The sequence below is a fragment of the Chiloscyllium punctatum genome, chromosome 25, assembly GCF_047496795.1.
Source record: "Chiloscyllium punctatum isolate Juve2018m chromosome 25, sChiPun1.3, whole genome shotgun sequence".
NCBI classification, from domain to species: domain Eukaryota; kingdom Metazoa; phylum Chordata; class Chondrichthyes; order Orectolobiformes; family Hemiscylliidae; genus Chiloscyllium; species Chiloscyllium punctatum.
The window spans coordinates 46361403-46383330 of NC_092763.1; the positions used below are offsets into that span (position 1 = coordinate 46361403).

Genomic DNA, 21928 nt, shown 5'->3' on the forward strand with positions numbered 1-21928 from the left:
AGTCCTGTTATAGGAAGGATATTATTAAGTTGTCAAGGGTTCAGAAAAGTTTTATAAGGGTATTACTGGAACTGGAGAGTTTGAGTTAAGGAGAAGCTGGATAGGCTGGGATTTTTTTCACTGGAGGATAGGTGGTTGAGGGGTACCTTAGAGAGGTTTGTAAAATCTTGAGAGGCATAGATAAACTGAATAGTAAAGATCTTTTCCCTAGGGTAAGAATATTTAAAACAAGAAGCCATATTTTAAGGTGAGAGGAGAAAGGTTTAAAAAAGACCTAAGGGGCAACTTTTTCACTCAGAGGGTTGTTGATATATGAAACAAACTGCTAGAGGAAGTGGTAGATACAGGTACAGTTAGGACATTTAAAAGACATTTGACAGGTTCATGAAAAACAATGGTTTAGAGGGATATAGGCCAAACACAGACAAATGGGGCTAGTTTCGTTTGGGGAAACTTGGTTAGCATGGACAAATTATAGGTCCGTAGAGTCATACAGCATGGAAATAGACCTCTCGGTCCAACTCATCAATACCAACCAAATTTCCCAAACTAAACTAGTTTGGCCCATATCCCTCTCAACCTTTCTTATTCATGTTCCTATCCAAAAGTATTTTAATTTTTGAACCAAAGGTTCTGTTTCTGTGCCATATGATGCCTTGATTGTATCTGATTGGACCTTATTCCTGAGTTTACATCTACTCTATGCCCCATACCCAGCTAAATCAATTTAAAACTCCTGCAGCATGAGGAAACCTTCCAGCAAGGATATTGGGCCCATTCTGGTTCAATGTGTCTGGCTTGTACAGGTCCCATCCATCCCAGAAGCAGTCCCATGATCCAAAACACTAAAGTCATCCCTCCTACACCATCTCTTTAGCCAAGCATTCATTTGATCTATCTTCCTGTTCCTGTACTCAGTAGCACCTGACACTGGGCATAATCCTGAGATTGCCGACATAGTAGTTTTCTTTCATAATTAGCGACTGTCTCTCTCAGCTCCTGCTGCAGGATCTAATTTTCTCTTTTTTTTAAACCCATGTCGTTGGTATCAACATGCATAACGATTGCTGGCTGTTCACTCTCCCCCTTCAGAACACCTTGCAGCCACTCAGAGACATCCCTAACTGTGGCAGCTGGGAGGCAACATATCATTTTGTTTGCTGCTGCAGAACTGCCTGTCAGTTCTCCTTACGTTTGAAACTCCGATCCCTCCTATCCATCTTGCAACCTTTTTCCTCCCCTGCTGTGCAGCAGAGCCAATCATGGTGCCACAAACCTGTCCGTTGCTGCTTTCCTCTTGAAGGCTTTTGTGATTTATGGGCAAAGACTCCCAAATCCCTCTGTTCCATCGATTTCTGCAATCTTTCTCCATTTAAGTAACATTCAGCTCCTCTGTTCTATCTGTGGAAGTGCACATACTCGCATTTCCTCATGTCTGATTCCATCTGCCAAGGTTTTGCCCACTTGCTTTATCTGTCTATATACGTTTGCAGAATCTTTGTGCCAACCTTATTTAGGGAAGGATGTAAATACATTGGAGACGGTTCAGAGGAAATTTCCTAGATTAAAACCTGAAGACCCGGCTTGTTTTGAGAGAGAGTTTGTATGGGCTGGACTTGTCTCCACTGTAGTGTAAGAGTGACAGATGATCGAAGTCTAGAAGATTGTGAATGGTCTTGACAAGGTGGATGTGGAAAGGCTGCTTCCTCTCTTGGGTCAGTCCAGAAGTAGAGAGCACTGTTTTAAAATTGGTGTTCACCATTTTGGAACAGAGATGAAAGTTAAGAGACTTTGGAATACTCTGCTTCAGAAGACGTTTGAGGTGGTGTCAGGGAATATTTTTAAGACAGACGCAGATAGATTCTTATTGGATCGGGTAATAGAGAGTTGATCTTAGTGAATGACGCAACAGGCTCGAAGATATTTCCATTCTTTCTTCCCCTTTAGAATTGTGGCCTTTTTCCGAGCAAAATAAATCACTTTGCCTTTGTTCATGTTGGGCTGGCAGGTGCAGATAAAGTACATTGTACCAGCCTTTTTGAAATTGTACCCAACCAGACAAGATCTAAGTTAGTCATATATATCAGGAATGGTAAGGGTCCCTTTGACTCTGTGCAAACCTACTTCTAACTCAAAGAATGTCCATTAACCACTATTCTCCGTTTCTTGCCACTTGGCCAGTTTTATGTTACTCAGCATGTTGTTGCTGTTGCTTTTAGCCTGTGAACTATAACTTTGCTCGCCAGTCTGTTGTGCAGCAGTGTATGAAACATCTTTTGGATGACCATGTACACAACTGCAACCACATTTCCCTGATCAACTCTCCCTCTCTTTTTACTTCAAGAAACTGCAGCAAGTTAATTAACCACAATTTCTTCAACACTAAAGTTAAAGTGATGACTTGTTTCTAGACCCTTTTTTGAACAATAATATTACGTTTGCAACATTCATTTCTATAGCTCTGATTTTCTCACTTTGGTTACAGGACGGAATGCTGGATAGGCATGAGTTCCTAACCTGGGTTCTAGAATGCTTTGAGAAAATCCGGCCAGGGGAGGATGAACTCCTTAAGTTATTGCTCCCACTGATGTTACAGGTGGGTAAATTTCTGTTTGGCTCTGCTATTCCTGACAGTTAGAGCATACTGTTTATTCAAATAAACCCAGGTAATTTAAAATGTTAGAATTAAAAGCATTGACATTTCAACTATCAATTAATAGCATGCTATCACCAGGCTTGCTTATTTTATTGATGTCATAATAAATAGATTAAAATATTATTTCCATTTGTTTTTAATGCCGTATCAGTACATTTCTTGTGAAATACTCCTAATTTATCAATTCAAACTGCTCAACCATGACCATACAGCTCCAGGCAGACAACATAACCTACATGTGTTCTGAAGAGGAGTTACATCACACTTAAAACATTAACTTTGTTTCTGTCTCCACAGATACTACCACATCTGCTGAGTTTCTTCACCATTTCTGTTTTTATTTCAAATTTTCACCATTTGCAGTACTCCACTTTTATCTGAGCTTCAATTGTATGTTAGGGCTTTCTGTAAAACAGCAAGAAAACATTTTTAAGCGTCAAATGTTAACTTCACTAAAATCCTAATGACAGTGCTGTTAATAGTTACATATATTAGTGTACAAATGTTAGTGTGGCTCCAGTCTATCAAGTCATTATACAATTGTCTATATATATCTAATTATGAGATACTAACACCCAGTGCACATTAGTGACTTTAATTATGTTTTTCTGCTCTTTGTAGTATTCTGGAGAGTTTGTGCAGTCTGCATACCTGTCAAGACGCTTGGCCTACTTCTGCACCCGACGACTCTCCTTGTTGCTTGGGGATAGTGGTAGTAATGCCGTAACAGGAGGACACCAGACACATGTTATGGCAGCACCGACAGGAAATGCTTTACCTTCAACTCCAACACCACCAACTAATGGGTCTAATCAGCCTCAATCTCCATTCATGGATTTTTATATTTGCCCACAGCATCGCCCAGTTGTATTTGGATTAAGCTGTATGCTTCAGGTATTTCAGAAATTTAGTTTTCTTTATTGTGCCTTTAATTGAGCTAATGCCAAATAGCCATTGCCTTTCACATTAATAACATAGAACTTCTGTTTCATTTAGACTATTAATGGATTGAAAAGACAATTTTTATTAAGCTATATAATTACCCATTGTGACTTTTAAAAAAAAATTTTACAAGATATAGATGTTGGTGGCTAGGCTTTAATTCCTTGCCAATTCATAATTACCCTTGAGAAAGTGGTGCTACATATTTATGAACCGCTGCAGTCCATGTGGTGTAGGTACATCCACAAAAAGGTTTCTTGGATATTGATCCAATGACATTGAAAGAATGTTGATATAACTCTTAAGCCGAGCTGATGTCCAATTTAGAGAGAATCTTGTACGTGCCGTTGATCCCATGCAACTACTGCTGTTGTAATTTTAGGTGGTAGCGGTTTTAGATTTGTAAGATACTGACAATGGAGTGTACTGTATGTATTTTGTACATGGTGTACACTGCTGCTACGGTGCAATTGTAGTGGAGAGTGTGAATGTTGAAGGTAGTGAATGCAGTGCCAATGAACTAGGTTGAATTCTCAATCTTTGAGTGTTTTTGGAGCTGCACCATTCATGCAAGTGAAAAGTATTCCATTGTACTCCTGACTTGCACTGTGTAAATGATGACCAAGTTCGAGCATCAAGAGGTAAATTTCTTAACATAAATTTTGTGCGTTCAACTTGCTTTTGTGTCCATAGTATTTTATATGGCTAGACCTGTCAAGTGTTTGGTCATTGATGACCTCTGGGACATGAATAGCGACACATTCAGCAATAATAATCTAGCTTCAGCCATGTCGTATAGAGTGAATCAATTGGTCTAAAAATTGAGAGATGATGCTGGGGACTTCCAGGTGTAGGTTGAGGGGTCACAGCTTGGCACGTCTGGCTGAACTAGTTGCAAGTGCTTCAGCACTGCCTCTTACATTGATTTGCCATCATTGAGGATGCAGCATTTGCGTGTCTAACATTCACAGCTGGATGTGACAGCACCATAGAACATTGATTTGATCTGTTGGTTTTGGGATTGGTTACCTCTGTCTATTGCATACTGCTTCTATTTTTCGACAGATAAATGTCACATGCTGTAGGTTCACTGCGTTGGCACCTCTTTCTCAGGTATACCCTTTCTTATTTCTGGCATGCTGTCCGCCACTATTCATTCAAATGGATTTTAACCCCTGATTTGATAATTGTGGTAGAGTGAAGAATATTCCAGACAATAAAGTTACAGCTTATAGTTGAATACAGTTTTGACGCAGTTGATCTGTGGTGCTTCATTGATGACTAGTTTTGAATTAATTAGATTGCTTTTTTTAGATTAGATTACTTCCAGTGTGGAAACAGGCCCTTCGGCCCAACAAGTCCACACCGACCCGCTGAAGCACAACCTGCCCAGACCCATTCCCCTACATTTACCCCTTCACCTAACACTACGAGCAATTTAGCATTGCCAATTCTATCTATTCGGAATCTGCTTTATTTAGCACAGTGGTAGTGCCACACTAAAAAGGTGAAGAGTATGGACAATGTGAATATGGGCCTCTGTCTCCACAATGATGGCTCGTGGTCACTCCTACCAGCATGTTTGTAGATAATTGCATCTGATACAGCTAGATAGGTGAGGAAAAGGCCAAATAGGATTTTTCCCTCTCGTTGGTTCTGTTAGCATCAGTCTAGCAGCCATGTCCTTTAGGATTCGGCGACCTCAGTCAGTGGTGATGCTGCTGAGCTACCCTTGGAGATGGGCATTGAATATGCTGATCTGAGTATATTCTATGCCCTTGCCATACTTCGTACTTCATTTGTTCAGTTGAATGAGGACTGATTCTTCAGGTGTGGGGGCCATGCATGATAATTAATAGGTATATTTTTTCCTTGTCTTTTTCCTTGATTCTGAGAGACTCCATGGAATCCAGAGTCAATGTTGAGAACTCCCAGGGCAACTTTCTCCTGGCTGTGTGCCACTGTATTGTGTCCTGTGGGTGGGGAAGGACATAACCTGCTGATGTTGGCATCTGGGACGTTGCCTGGATGGTATGAATCAATAAAGACTGACCTAATCTGTAATTAGACTTTTACTCTTGGACAGAAGTTGAAAAGCACGTATCAGCCAGGTTGCACTCCGTAAGACCATGAGATATAGGATCAGATGTAGGGCATTCAGCCCGGATCTGCCAATCAATGAACCTTGAATATACTTAACGACCCAGCCGCTACACCCCTCTGCAGTAGAGAGAAGAGAAGAAATTGATCGTACCTCTGTCTTAAATGGATGTTACTTTGAGATTATTCCTCCAGTTTTATACATCTTCCACAAGGGGAATTAACCCTTTTGCGTCTACTCTGCCAAATCCAGTAAAAATTTTGTATGTTTCAACAAGATTGCCGTTCATTTTTCTAAGCTACAATGAATACAGGCCCCTCCTGCTCAACCTCTCCTCAGAATAAAATTTGTACATTTCTGGGATCAACCTATTGAACTTTGTCCAGACTGCATTCAATGCACATATATATTCTTCTTATCAAAGTACATAATCTCACATTTTCGTACATTTGTATTCAAAGTTTTTATCTACTCACTTAATGTCTCTTAAATAATGTGTCTGCTCAAAGAGATTATGTACATTGTATGAGGCTAGATCATTGAGTACCTACAGTGCAGAAATAGGCCATTTGGCCCATCACGTCTGTATCTACCCTCCAAACAGCATCCCACCCAGACCCAGCTCTCTACCCTATTCCTGTAACCCCGCATTTCCCATGGCTAGTCTACCTAGCTTGTACATCCCTAGGCACTGTGAAAAGTTAACACTTAAATGCACACATTTAGACTGGGAGGAAACTGCGGTGCCCATTGAAAACCAGAGCAGAACGAGTGACTCCGCGCAGGCAGTCCTAAGGCTGGAATCGAGCCCTGGTGAGGCTGCAGTGTTAATTACTGAATCCAAATAGCAGGATAAGAGGTTAGAGGAGGATATGACTTTTAGCTAACCACCTGCTAAAAATGAATCTAGGCTATCATAGAGATCAAGTAGACTACTTTGTTTCAGTACAGCTCTAGCAGCACTGCTATCTTAAATTTTATACCTGTTCAGTTTCCTTGCACTATTTGTTTATCATCAGAAATGATGTTTTTGCTTTTGTTTTGACATGGGGAGAAAGACCACCCCTGTGGACTCTTTTCCTCCTTTACCAACGAGAAGGAACGTCAGAAGCTGGGAAGAGAGAATTTAGTTGGGTCCTAATCATTGCTAGTGACTCTGAATAAAAATGATCCCACTGCCCACATCAGCTAAGGATTAGTTAGATCTTTGCACATTGAAATGTAGGTACTTATTATCTTAAATTACATATGACAAGTTGCAATTTAAATGAGGTACAGGTGGGTACTTGGTGCCCCTGAAATCAAAACACAAAAACAAATTTGGAATTGAGTGAAGAAACTGGGAAAGATTTCTGTCAGAGATTTCTTAGTATAAACTTAAGACAGTTGTGCGTAGAAGGATGTGAGGATTTACTGTTGTGAATGACTGTCGGCTGCTTGTTTTACAGAGTATAGTTTTGTGTTGTCCAAGTGCATTGGTGTGGCATTACTCGTTGACTGATTGCAGAAATAAGACTGGATCGCCCCTCGATCTTTTACCCATAGCGCCATCAAGTCTACCCATGCCAGGAGGAAACTCAACATTTACCCAACAGGTATACGAGATTCTCTTGTCTGTAAAAAAAAAAAAAAATTGTCTAGGCTTTGTACTTCCACGTTAGAAGTGTTCAATAGATGCAGATTGTTATGAAACTTTATTTTATTCTTTTAACAGGTCAGAGCTAAAGTGCGAGAAATTGAGGAACAGATTAAAGAACGAGGTCAGGCTGTGGAGGTCAGGTGGTCATTCGATAAATGTCAAGAAACCAATGCAGGTAATGGAAATTCCCGATACTAGGGGTGTTTTTTTTTTGCCAACTTTAAGTGGACTGACTCAAGAATTAAATTTTGCTTGCTGAATATTGAATATAACCAGTATTATAGTAAAATAATTTGTAGCGACTTGGAAATACTGTGAGGCCCAATTTTCTGATAGATCTCAACTGTACCTATGAGTCTTCTCAACGTATAGTTTATACTTTGTTTCTCAAGAAATGCGACTCTTACATTAGTGAAGGGATGTGGATATCACCAATAGGTCAGCCTTTATTCTCCCATCAGTAATTGCCCTTGAAAAAGTGGTGGTGAGTTGCCATCTTGAATTACTGCAATCCTTAGGGTTCAAGGATTCTCAAAGTGCTTTTAGGAAGGGAATTACAAAGCTATCAACCTCTGAAAATGAAGAAGCAGTGATATAATTCCCAAGTCACAATGATATATGGATTGGGAGTCAACAGGTCATGGTATTTAGATATGTCTAATGCCCATTGTCCTGAAAGTTCTGTTGGAGGAAGCTTTGTGTTGCAGTGCATTTTATAGATGTTGCATACTACTGTAATTGTATGATGGAAGAAAAGGGAATCTTGAAGTTGGGTGAGATGACAGTCAAGTGAGCTGCTTTGTCCTGCTGGTTTTGAGATTCTAGTATTGTTGGAACTGAAGTCATGCAAGCAAGTGGATAGTATTCCATTACGTTTCTGACTTGGTGCCTTGAAGTTAGTGGACAAGCAGTGGAGAAATAGGAGGTGAGTTACTTACCATAGAATTCCTAATCTCTGATCTGCTCTTTCAGCCGCAATATTTACTTGGTTAGTTCAGTTCAGTTCAGTTTCTAGTGAATGATAAGCCCCAGGATTTGGTAATGGGAGAAGTCAGCAATGGTAATGCCATTGAATGCCAAGAGGAAATGGTTAGATTTTGTCTTTGTTGAAGGTGACCATTGCCTGACATTATGTGGCAGAAAGGGAAGAGCTTGTGCTCAAGACATTGACTATTGGGTGCTACCTGACCGGTTGTGCTTTTCCAGACCCATACTTTTTGATTATGTGGCAGAACGTTTACTTGCCACAAATCAAACTTGGATGTTTTCCCAAGTTTTGCTGCATATTGATGCTGGCTGCTTTACTATCTGAGGTGTCATGAATGTTGTTAAACATTGCGCAAACCTGAGCGAAGATTCCTATTTCTGACGTAATGATGGAGTGAAGACCATTGATGATGAAAATACTTCAGGCTGGGCATGACACTGAGGAACTACTGCTGTGATTTGGTGCTGAAAAGATTGATCTTCAACAAATGTTACCATCTTCCTTTGGGCTAGGTATGACTTTAGTGAAGAGTATTCCCCCGATTCCCAACTCTCCAGACTTGCAAGGTTCGTTGAAGCTATACTCCGTCAAATGCTACCTTAATGTCAAGGATAATCACTGTCATCTCAAATCTAAAGTTCAACTCTTTTGTCCATTTGCAATAGGGTATAATGTGATCAGGAGTTGAATGGCTATGGTAGAAATCATATTTCACGTCAGCTGGTTGTTGCTGAATAAATGCTGTTTAATGGCACTGTTGATGACCTTCTATCACTTCAATTTTCAAAAGTAGTCTGAAAGCATGGTAATTGGTTGGAGTTTTCGTGTGCAGGATGTACCTGAGCAATGTTTGGCATTGCCTGGTTGATGTTGATGCAGAGTCAAAATTGTGGCACTGGAAAAGCACAGCAGTATCCAAGGAGCAGGAGAGTCATCGTTTCAGGCATAAACTGTTCATCAGGCATTCTACCATTTGTTATCCCATGTTGTGGTTTTGTAAGTTTGAAATCTCCCTTTTAGGTATCCCTGACCCTCTCGCAAACCTTCCTAAACTCCTCATTAAATTGAGGATAGTCTCCTTTGTTTGATAGTAATGGTGGAATAGGGGTCTTGCTGAGTCTTGTGTTTATAGATTGTAGTTGAGTACAGTTCTGCTGATGGCCCACAGTCCTTCATGGATGCCCAGTTTCAAATTGCTTGATCTGTTTGAAATCCATTCCATTTAGCGCAATGGTAGTGTCAAGCAGCCCAATATATAGTATGCCCATCCTAAAGATGGGAATTCATTCTCTCCCATCCCCAAGGAATGTGAAGTAGTTATCCTACCAATGCTAGTTTAGAAATATTGATATATTGTGGTATATTGGAGAGGTAATTAACGTCTTTCCTCTTGTTGGTTCTTTCACCATCATTTGCAGGCCAGAGCTAGCTGCTGTGCCCTTTTGGACTCAACCAGCTTGTTGGTACTCCTGACTTCTCTTGTTCATTAAAGACCTCCTGAATGTATTCTGTTCTCTTGCCATCTTTAGTGCTCCTTCCAAATGATGTTCAGCATGGAGCTGTACTGAATCATGGGATTGTTATAGTGCATAACAGTCATTTGGTCCAGCTCTCCATTAGGCTTCAGTAACATTCTGTCTTTTCTCTGAAACCCTGCATACTTTCTCTTTAAATAACCATCTAATCTTGAATGTCTCAATTGACTCTGCCTCCATACACTTCCAGGTGGTGCGTTCCAGACTTGAGCACTGATCACCTGCAAAGTGTTTTTCTCTCATAACGTTTGCTAATCCTTTGTGAGAGGAAACATTTTCTCCCTTCTCTATCCAGAGGTCTTGAGGATTTGAAAACTTCTATCGGATTACTCCTCTAAGGATAATGGCTCCATCTTGTGCATTCTCACCTCATAGCTGAAGTCTCTCATTCCTGGTACATTTTTTGTTAATTTCTCTTGCATTCTTTCAAATGCATTCATATCCCTTCTGTAGTGTGTAGAGTGGCGCACCCCCCTGCAGAACTGAATCTAATATTCCAACAGATCTCTAACAATAATCTTAAGTTTATGATAACCTCCTTTGCTCTTGTACTTTATACCATATTAATCAAGCTCTCAATACTGTATGCTTTGTTAACTGTACTTTCAATCTGTCACCTCAGTGTTCAAGGCACATTTGCTCCTGCATCCCTTTATGCATTGTACCTGCTTTTTTCTATTGTCTCTCCATGTCCTTCCTACCAAAGTGCATCACTTCACCACTATTTGCAATGTACTTCATCTGTCTTCCATCTGCTCATTCTGCCAACTTAGCAGCATCCTTTCAGAGTTCTACATCTTTTCTCTCGGTTTATATTTCTTCAAAGTTTTATATTAACAAATCTATCATCAAGGTTTGTGATATTGCTAACTTGGAAGTTGCTCACTGCTCATCAATACCAACCGCTGGGGAATTCCATTAAAAACTTGCCTCCAACTTGGAAAATATCAGTTGGCATTACTGTCTGTTTTCTATCTCAGCACATTTGTATGTGTTACTATAGTCCCTTTTGTATCATAATCTTAACTTGTCTCAAAAGACTATTATGTGATCTTGCATTGAATGCCTTCTGAAAATCAATGCACACCAATCAACAACACTAAAATGAGTGACCTTTTCTGTTCAGAAAACTTTCCCAAGTTGATGAAGTATGATTTTCTTATTTGGATATGCTTTCTTGCTTGCACTTCCTAAACAACCCACTTTTTTTTCCATGTAACGATGAATTCTGTCATGAACAATCATTTCTGGAAGTTTTTGCACGAGGCGTTTAGCTGACTGATTTGTAATTGGTGGACTTGACCTTACAACCAAAGGTATGATGTCTGCAATTCTCCAGGAACCTGCCTCCTCCCATAAATTTAGGGAGGACTGAGATTTTGGCCAGCGTCCCTACGATTTCCGCTCTTCCTTCAATATTCGTAGATACATCTTATTGGGTCCCAGTGACTTGTCAATTTTAATTACCAACAGTCTATCCAACACTTCCTTCTGATCAATTTTGAACCCTTCTATGATGCAAGTTCCTCCTGTGTTACCTTGGTCTGGGTCGCATCTACTTCTGGTAAAGGCAGAAGCAAAATGTTAAGTTAACAGTTCTGCTTTGCCGCTTGCCTCAGTGTGTAAACTGACTTTTTTAGTCCTAAGAGGCCCTACTCTTTTCATCATTCTTGTACTAGTGATGTGTCTGTAAAAGCCTTTGGTATTTCACTTTATATTGATCGGCAGTCTTTTCTCATAATTCTTCTTTGCTTCTCTAATATGCAACTTTATCTGCCCTTTGAAACTTCTGTATTTTAATTGTATTTTCTACTTGGTGCCTGTGATAAATACTCATTTTCTTCTCTAACTTAATTTCTACTTCCTTTGTCATCCAGAGAAGTCTGAATTTCTTTACTCCTTTTTTTTGAGGGAACGTCACTTGGGACTGTAGTTGTGCCATTTCCTCTTTGAAGGCAACCATTTGTTCATCTGCAATCTTTTTTCTAGTGGTTTTGGCCCAGCTTCTTTCTTGCCCCATTGAAATAAACCCACACTGCCACCACCACCAACCCATGATCATTCTTACGCTGGATTGCCAATTGTTCTTTTCTATCGTTGTCTTGAGCCTTCTGATACAGTGATCAGTGTCTCCAAATGTTCCTCTACTAATCCTTGAACAACCTAGCCCACCTCCATTCCGAAAGACAGGGAGGTATTCTTCCAAGTTGAAATGGATGCAAATTGATTAAGGAAAGTTGCCTGAACACAGTTTAAGAAGATTTTCCCCTCTCTGCCTTTAATGCTACTGTCTCAGTCTGCATTTTGTCTTGTTGGAGTACACAACTATAGCCACTCTATAGTGTCAACATCACTCAGCAATTTCCTTCCAAGTTTGTATCTCTACATCTGCCCCACTGGTAGATGATTTATAGACTGCACCAAGCAAGCAATTGTATACTTTTTCCTTCGCTCTGGAAAGATTATGTCCTTGAACCACTAGTGCGTCATCTTTTACCAGAGCAAAAATGTTCTCATGAATGAAAAATGTCTTCATTCCTCATTTCTTTCCTGTGCTATCATTTCTCAATACTCTCTTCCCAAGAATATTTAACATCTAGTCCTGCCCTTCTTTGAGCCTGCTCTCTATCTTTGCATGGCAATCAAAATGAAAAATTGATTTTTGAGTAGGACCCCAGGAGATTCCAGCACTATCCACTGATACATGATTTACCTGCTGATGTGAAACTACTGCTGCTAACAGATGGGACATCTTCTTGCTCTTTTTTGAAATACTACCATGAGACTTTATGTGGTTGGGAGTTGATGCTGAGGACTCTCTAAGAAGCTCCCTCACCTCTGATGAATCTGTCCCGCCAATGGGACAGGACATATCCAAAGGTGGTGATGGTGGTGTCTGGGGCATGGTCATTTGAAAGAAATCATACCTTACAGAGAATGTTAGTTTCTTTCTTGACTGGACTGTGACAACAATCCCACCAAGTTGCATCAAGGTTCTGTAGGTAGTCATTGATTGTTGGTACCCTAATTGTGGCATTGACTTCTGATTCTGGAAGTTGCTGCTCGTGCAGACCTGAGAGATCAGTGCACTGTTAACAAAAAAAAACTGGAAATGCTGCTCTGTGGCGTACTTTTTGCCATTATGCTTCAAGCACCTAGATGTTAATAAGGAGCTCTTTCCAGTGTTGACATGGCACTTGTCCTTGTAGTTTCTGGTGCCTAGGGCAGTGTTAGGTCATCCATCTTTTTTAGATCCTATTTTTAGACTTTATGATGATGCATCCATGGCTTCATTGACTATTTCAGAGGGCACTTAACAACTGCCGACATTACTGGGGAGATGGAGTAACAAGTAGGCCAACCTGACCAAAAATGATTATTTTTCTAGTCCTTCATTTTATATGGTACATTGTGACTTAACAATGAAGGCTGTGAAGCAAAAAAAAATGTTTTGATTATACTTGATATAAATTAAGCAGATGAAATATTGTTTCATTTATGTTGAAAATAATATGTTTGTAAGTCTCACTGCACTGATCCCATTTGTGCAGGTTTTACTATTGGTCGTGTATTACATACGCTGGAGGTGCTTGACAGCCACAGTTTCGAAAAATCAGATTTTAATAACTCATTGGATTCCTTGTACAATAGGATATTTGGATCAGGGCAGAACAAAGATGGCCATGAGGTGAGTTTCATGAATTCTTTAAAAGTATTTGATGCATTGTTGCATTTAGGAAACTTTGCGACCTGGTTTTAAATTTCTTTTTTAATAATGGCATTTCCTTTTTAGGATCAAAATTCACCATTTCCAGCAGTCCTCCTTGCCTCATGTGGCCACTTTTCATGCATGAAATTAGTATCTAATTATTGGACTTTCAGAGGAGCAGATAATTGCGAACATGTTTTGATAGGTGTCAGTGGATAGTTGGAAAGCTAGCTGATTTGTCCACCCTTTACTCAGAAGATATGCAAAATGGAATTGTTACATATCAAATGCATCAAAAATTGAAGGTTTATTGTTAACTTTTGTTACTATGGTAGTTCCACTAACTATCAATGAATGGATTCATTTAAAACTTAGAAGAGTGGGGCTAGTTGTTCCTGCAGAGTCATCACAAACGCAATACCCAAATGACTTCTCTGTGCTGTGATTCTGAGCTCGATGGTTCATTCACAAAAAATTGAAGATATAGCAAATGTAGAAGCTTGTTTTCTTTTAATATCAGGTTAGATAGTCGCCTTCATCATGGCGGTCTGGATTGGAATTTAACCTAGAGTGATGAAATGAAAGTAATATGTGCTACTTCATATCATAACAATTCACCTGAAATGAAGTTTGGTAGTCCATATGAGGTTCTAAATGGACATGGACTAATAGGACAAAGGATGTACCTGCACTATTCAGCTTTTTAAAAAGTACTTTCAGATGCTGACAGATTTGTCCCTTTTTTGTTTTTATTTTAGATTTTGAGTTTGTGGTATCTTCAAATTTATTGGCCTGCATTCAGGAAAAAATAGAATTGTGTTGGCAATTTCACTGTGTTACAACAGAGCAGTGGAAGAATGTGTTTTCACATTCAAGGTTGAAGTTGATTGTTGAAGCAGAGAAGAGTAAACCTTACTTTCTATCAACAAAGCCATCGCTAACCTGTGAAAAGTTTATGGTTGATGCTGGTTGCTCAAAATAGAAAATATTTAGGCATTCATTTAGAGCAGGATGAAAATTCACAGCTGATGTCAATATTTATAATTTTATTATTACTAACCAAACGCAATTTTCTTTGGGATCAGATATCTTTTTGTGATGATGTGGTCACTAAATATTATTTCGTTTTCAGAAAAACATGTGATTTCGTTTTCATGAACATGTGATAACTTTTGAGAATGCTGTTGAAAGTTGATGTTGACGTAATATTGAACATGTGGCTCTTCTTTCACAAATCACTTCTGAGGTCATCTGTCATGATTTGTGGATATGTTGTTTGTTAAAGCTTACGAGCTACTTTTACTGTTACTTCTAACTAAGCCTTGAATCATTCACTTTTTGGATTTGCGAGGGATTCTGATCACAAGATTAAATTGGAATGTTTGTTTCTCCTTTTCAGGTACAAATTTTTGCCAGGGTTCTCTGAATGCAACAGCATGGTTAGCAGATTATATTAACCAATGGAGAGTACTTCTGCTGTATCTTGTATACAGAAGAACCTTGATGATCTGGCATTCAGTTATCCGAATATCGGATTATTTGGCAGGATCACAAGGTCCCGATGCTTGTCTAAACTATGTTATCTGGCATTTAGTTATCTAAAATTTCATTAACCGCTCAGTACTGTATGCTTTGTTAACTGTACTTTCAATACTCCTTGCCCATGTCCTTCGGATAATCGAGATTCCTCTGTATACCTAATCCATTGTATGTGTATACACTTGGAATCAGTGCATTTGTAGATCACCCTGCATCACAGTGCTGTCCAGCCGAATACTTCTATATCTGCACTGATTGTGAATTGAACTTTGAAATTTGAGTTGGTATGACACTGCATAGTGTTATTCATTTGCTCATGTAACCATCATGCAAAGTTTTCTAACATTTGTTTTAAATTTTAAAACTATTTGCACATTTTGGACAGTGTGACGTAGTAGACATGCTATGGTTTCTAGTTCATTAAGTTCATATTCTCGATTTTACTATATTTTTATATTTTCCAAGTTGAAGAGAAATGGGATCATACTTTGAAGTATTTTGTTTTTCCAGGCAATTAGTTGTCCAGTTTACTCTGTATTTATTCTTTTTCCCTGTCCAGATATTACCAGATGATGATGCTGTTATGACGTTGCTGTGTGAATGGGCAGTGAGCTACAAGCGTTCAGGCAGGCACCGAGCCATGGTGGTGGCAAAGCTGCTGGAGAAGAGGCAAGCTGAAATTGAAGCTGAGGTAAATACTTCAGTTGAGCTGTAGGTCGAATTTCAGTTGTTAAATGTTTAAGGGGCAGGATTGTTGAATCACAAGATTTTAGTTGGTTGTGGAATCGAGCAAGGAAAAATTCATAGTAGAAGTAATTTTTTTTACAAGGGGAGTGGTTGCACTGGAGTTCTTTACAGATTAATATTTGTGCCCTTCAGGGCCTTGATGTATATTAATGACTGAGACCTTAGTATAATTTCAAAATTTGCAAGTGATGCATGCTTGAATAATCACAAGATATTGCAGTACTTCAGAAGAACAGATATGTTGTTGGAATGGATCGACAAGTAGCAGGTGAAATTTAATGCTGAATATTATAAAGTGATTTATTTTGATAGAAAGATCACTGAATATAAAGTAAATTGCTAAATGGGTGTAAGAGCAGAGGAACCTAGTTGTATGTTAATATTTATTTTACATATTTGCACATTTATGTTTAGATATTTGATATTGTATATTTAGATATTAGAAATATTAATGTTTAGATACTTATATTTTTATATGTTTATACACCTAGGCATAAAGCATTGAAGATGGCAAGAGAGAGCTGATAAGAAAGAATAGGCTCTACTGGGCTTTGTTAATAGAGGCGTAGTGTACAAAAGCAATAATGTTATTTTAAACTTGTATCGAACATTGCCTCAGCCTCAACTGGAGATTCATACTCATTTCTGGGTGCTACACTTTAAGAAGTATGAGAAGGCATTAGAGTGAGTGCGGAAAAGATTCATGGAAATGATTGCTGAGATTAGGAAGTTCAGTTATGTAGATAATTTGTAGACATTTTGACAGTTTTCCTTGAAGAAGGGAATTGATGATAGGAGATTTGATGGCAGATTAGAAAATCATGAATGGTCTGGACAGGTAGATTGGAACAATCTATTCCCACTGGTGAATGGATTGAGACAAGAAGCTGCAAGTTTAAGCTAATTGCCAAAAAGGACTAATGGAAACGTGACAAAAAAACTTTTGAATAGCGGTCGGTTAGGCTCTAGAGTATATTGCTTGAGTTTCTGTTGGTGGCAGGATCAATTGAGGCACTTAAGAGGGAGTTTGATTGTTATCTGCAAACAAAGAACTTGCAGGGATATGGTTAGAAGTCTGGGGAGTGATTAGGTAATTTGCTCATTTGGAGAATCAGGGTAAATATGATGGGATTCATGGCCTCTTCCTGTTTTGTCACCATTCTGTAATTAGTTTCAAAATGCTTTGAAGCCTCCCAAAGACATAATGGTTCATTATAAATTTAGGATTTTCTGTTTTTTCATAATCTGAGATTAAGTTTCCAACTTCAGATGAATAGTTAACCAACATCGTTCGCCACTTCTTTTGAAGGGCAAGTGGTTCCACGTGTTGACAAAAATCTAGGGCAGAGAAAATAAATGTCTATTTTCTGAAAAACAAAAATTGACATGTCATCAACTGGTAGCATCATAGAAATGTACTATGAATTAAAATCAATTTGATTTTTACCTTCCTTTACACTATGTTTTGTAAGTCAAGTAATGTTTTGTCCTGTTATATTCTTTACTTTAGAGGTGTGGCGAATCAGAAGTAGTGGATGAAAAGGGGTCTGTCTCATCTGGGTCTCTCACCAGTGCCAGCATTCCTGTTTTCCAAGATGTATTGCTTCAATTCCTGGATACCCAAGCCCCAATGCTGAGTAAGTATGCTGTAGGAAATATTGCAGTGATGCAGTGCTGTCAGACCAACAAACCTGCTCTTGGAAATCAGGAATCTGTAATTTTTGACACAATGAGATCACGTGCTGTAATTTGGTTTGCGCTTTGTTGGAATTTACTTCACCTAACTTATTTGTATAGTTGGTGTCGAAATGCTGTCAACCATTTTCTCTTAATGTGCTGTCAGGAGCCAGAGTGAATAAGCTGAAAGTTTTGATCTCAGTTGCAGCTGTGTGCATTTGGACATTCATCCTAACGTTTACCCTTTGTTAGTGGGAAGGCTAAACCATAAGATCTTGCACATGATTATCCTTAAACCCATTTGCTTTAGCTTTCCATGCAAATTTTCTGAAATACAAATGCAACTGGAAGCAACAGTGTCTGATTTAACAAGATCTTCTCTCACTGGATTGGGCAGACTGGGATTACAGCAGGAACTTGTCAGTGGACATCTTGTTGTAAAATAAGATTGTGCATCTCTAACACTTAATTTGTGCAATTGATTGTATTCGGAATTAGAGAAATATATTCCAGGTTTTTAATATACTTTTTATAAGTTTGTTAAAGTAAGAGAATCTATCACATTGGATGATGCAACAGTTTCTCAGAATATTATCTCAAATTGCATGCTCTAACATGAACTGTAAGGCTCAAACCTATAATGTTTTATCTGGATATAAATTCTGTAAAAATAGCACATTGATAAGAGACTGAGGAGTACTTTACTACTGATCCAGTGCAACCTGGGAAATCGTGAACAAATGATCTATTGGGTAATCTGATGACTGTTCAACCTGTTGTGCAAGCATCGTTAGATCATGTCTAACACTCAGGGTATAATGTTAATTTATGTGGTCAGTGAGGTTCATTGCTCAGTTTGGCTAGTTTTTCTTTTAAAAAATGTTGCAGGTAATGATGCTTCCATCATGCTGTTTTTTCCTTTGGGGAATTTATGATTTAAGCATCATATTATGATCTGACCTCTGATTATGTGACTTATGCAACTGTTTTCCCATAAAGGTTGGTGATTTTTATAGTTCAGTATCTGAAGTAAATTGAAACCAATCGAAATTGAAGTAACAATGTAAAGACAGAAACGAAGCTCACTTTTGAAGCTGTACCTCTTATTTATATCAAATTGTACATCACTGGCGTTTTGTCAATAACAAATAGCAATAACTGATGGTGTTCACACAATACAGAACGATGGCCTAAATTCTGGAAATAAAGGTGTAAATCTAGTTTGGGTAGAGATGAAAATTGATAAAGGCAATAAGTCAGTTGTGAGACTGGTGTAAAGGCCTTCTAACTAACCACATGGTAAGGTGGAGTACAAAGGAAAAAATAATAAGAGTTCAACAGAAAAGTATGGCAATAATCATGAATTTTAATCCATGTATAGGTATGAAAAATCAGATGGGAGAAGCTAATAGAGTTGACTTCATACTTTTTCACGAGAGTTTCTTAGAATAATGTGTTCTGAATTCAACCAGACTGGACTGGAATAAGTAATGTGCAATGAGATGGGATTCTTTAATAATCTCTCAGTAAAGGCACCCTGAGGTAGTAGTGACCATAATATGATTGAATTTTATAGTCACTTTCAGGGAGAGGTGAGTCTAAGACTGATATGTTAAACTTAGGTAAGGACAATTATGAGAGCATGAAAGCAGGTTAGCTAAAATGAACTGTCAAATTTAAATTCCAGGATAGATTAATTGACGTAGTGATGGACATTTAAGGGGATATTTCAGAATACACAAAATATGCCTTCCAGCAGAAAGAAAAATTCTAAGGGGTGAACCTACTATCTGTGGTAAGCTTTACAAAAAATTAAAAGAACAGAATTAAAGAAAAAGCATATGATCCTGCAAAGAAGATTGGGCAGCATATAAAGAACAGAAACCATGACTAAAACAATGATCAATAAGGAGGAAAAAATGCAGTATAAGAGAAAGCGAGCTTGAAATACAAAATCAGGAAGAATTTCTATATATAATCTAAAAATTAAAGCATTAACAGAATGCTGGTCCTAGCGAAAGAAAGTCTGGAGAAGTAATAATGGAAAATAATATGGCAGATGAAATGATGAAATTTCCATCAATTTTCATTTTGATAAAGTAACCTCTCATTAAATCAGGAAATAGAAGAGAGGAATTACAATCTCCAGGAAACTGGTACTGAGCAATTGTTCCAGCTGTGAGTTGATAAGTGCCTGAGTTCTGATGGAATTTGTCCTCTTGTCTTAAAAGAAGTAACTAGTGACATAGTTGATGCATTGTGTCTAATTAATGAAAATTCCATAGATTAGACAATATAACTCCTTCATTCAATAAAGGGAAATAAGCAGGAAGCTTTTAGTTTAACATTTGTCAGGGGAAATGTTAGATCTAGCAGGGCACTTGAAAAAATTCAAAATAATCAGGCAAAGGCTACATCTTTTTATGAAAGAGCATTCATGTTTGACCAAGTCATTGAACTTATTTGAAGAAATAACATGTTCTGTGGGTAAAGGAGATCAGGTACATTTTCAGTACATAGATTTCCAGAAGGCATTTGATAAGGTATCACATTAAAGCTTATTGGGGAAGATAAAGGATTATAGAGGCAACATATTGATGTGGATAGAAGATAGGCCCGCTAACAAGAAAGAGAGAATGCAGAAATGTTTTTCTCTGCTTGGCAAGATGTAATGAGTCTGGTGCCAGAGGGAATATTGTTGGGCTGTTGACTTCAATGAATGTCAATAACTTGGATGAATAGATGGAAGATGTGGTAGCCAAATTTGATGAAACTAAGACAACTGGAAAAGTAAATTGTAAAGAGGAAATTAGGAGTTGCAAAGGGATGTAGTTGGGTTAAGATAGTGGGAAAAGATCTAGTAAGTGGAGTATGATGTGAGAAAATGGACTCTCCATTTTGGCAGGTAGAATAAAATAGCGTCTTATTTAAAGGTGAGAGATTACAGAAGTGCAAGATGCAGAATCATCGGGTGATCTAGTACAAATATGTTCATAAAAGGCTAGTTGCAGGTCCAGCAAGTATTTGAAAAGCTAGCAGAATGTTATTGCAAGCAAAATTAACCATAGGATTAGGAAGTTTGTGCTTCAATTACATATGCTGCTGAGACTGCACTTGGACTAGTGTGTATTATATTGATCTCCTTATTTAAGGGCGAATGTAAATTATTGGAAGCAGATCAGAGAAAATTTACTCATCTAATGCCTGAAATGGTCAGATTGTCTTCTGAGGAAAGGTTGGACAGGCTAGGTTTGTATCTGTAGCATTTAGAAAAGTAAGAGGTAACTTAATTGAAACATAAGATTTTGAGAATTGTCAAGAAGAATGGAAAGAGGACATTTCCTCTTGTGGGAGAACCTTGAACTTGGGGACACTCCTTTTTAAAATAAGGTGTTGCTCATTTAAGAGGAGATATTTTCCTGTCAGGGGATTATAGTTTTTTAAACTATTTTCCTCAGTATTTGTAGAAGTAGAGCTGTTGAATATTTTGAAGGCAGAATTAGATCTTTGGTGTTCGAAGGGTGCAAGGTTATTGGGATAGGCAGAAATGTGGGTTTGAAGTTCTAATCAGATTAATCATGATCTTATTAGCCGAGCAGGCTAAAAGGCCAAATGGCCTCCGCTTGCTCCTTCTATGTTAATTGTTCATCAATAAGAAATGGTTGTAGTAGATTTTCCTCTCCAGTACGCTATATATGTTTGATTAAAAATCCTGTAACCTGTTGATATTCAACATGTAACTGCAGCTAGACTCCACTTGAAATGAACAAAGTGCAGTCAGGTTTCCCGTTGTTGGTACTTTATTCCATTTCTCTTCTTGCTTTGGACACGAACTTGCACTTGTGTTCTGTGGGAAAGTGAAACCTTTGCTCATACACAGCAAGACCATGATAGCATTTAGGCTTGAACTGTTAAGTGGCAAGCAACATTTACCCCACACAAATGCCAGGCATTGACAATCGCCGATATGAGATGATCTAATCTCATTGCCTCGCTTAGATATTCAATGGCATTATCATCACTGAGTCCTGTACCATCAACTTCCTCATAAGTTGCCATGAACCAGAAATCTAACTGCACCAGCCATATAAATCTATATAGTGGTTACTAGAGCAGGTCAGAGACATGTAATTCCACAGTGACCAACTCACCATTGAACCCCCTCTAAGTCTGTCTGCCATCTATAAGGCACAAGTCAAGATTGTGGCTCTAAGTTGTCCACGTGCCCAAATACAATCTGCTTCAAAAACGCTCAAGAAATTCAACATCTAGGAAAATGCAGTCCACTCATTTGTCACTCTATTCACTACTTTAAATATTTATCCTCTCCATCAACAGGCTGCAGTGTGTAACATCTGCAAGGTGTACTCTAGCAATTTGCCAAACTGCTTTCGG

The 21928-nt window shown here is 38.4% G+C and overlaps 1 protein-coding gene across 1 annotated transcript in view; it reads left to right on the top strand.

Annotated features, from left to right (window-relative positions):
• med12 (mediator complex subunit 12) overlaps positions 1-21928 on the top strand; it is a 184903-nt gene that overhangs the window by 30749 nt on the left and 132226 nt on the right. The window contains exons 6-12 of the mRNA XM_072595208.1: positions 2486-2596; positions 3278-3550; positions 7148-7294; positions 7414-7513; positions 13413-13549; positions 15669-15800; positions 17367-17493. Coding sequence (XP_072451309.1) covers positions 2486-2596; positions 3278-3550; positions 7148-7294; positions 7414-7513; positions 13413-13549; positions 15669-15800; positions 17367-17493 — 1027 coding nt within the window. The remainder of the gene's footprint in view (positions 1-2485; positions 2597-3277; positions 3551-7147; positions 7295-7413; positions 7514-13412; positions 13550-15668; positions 15801-17366; positions 17494-21928) is intronic.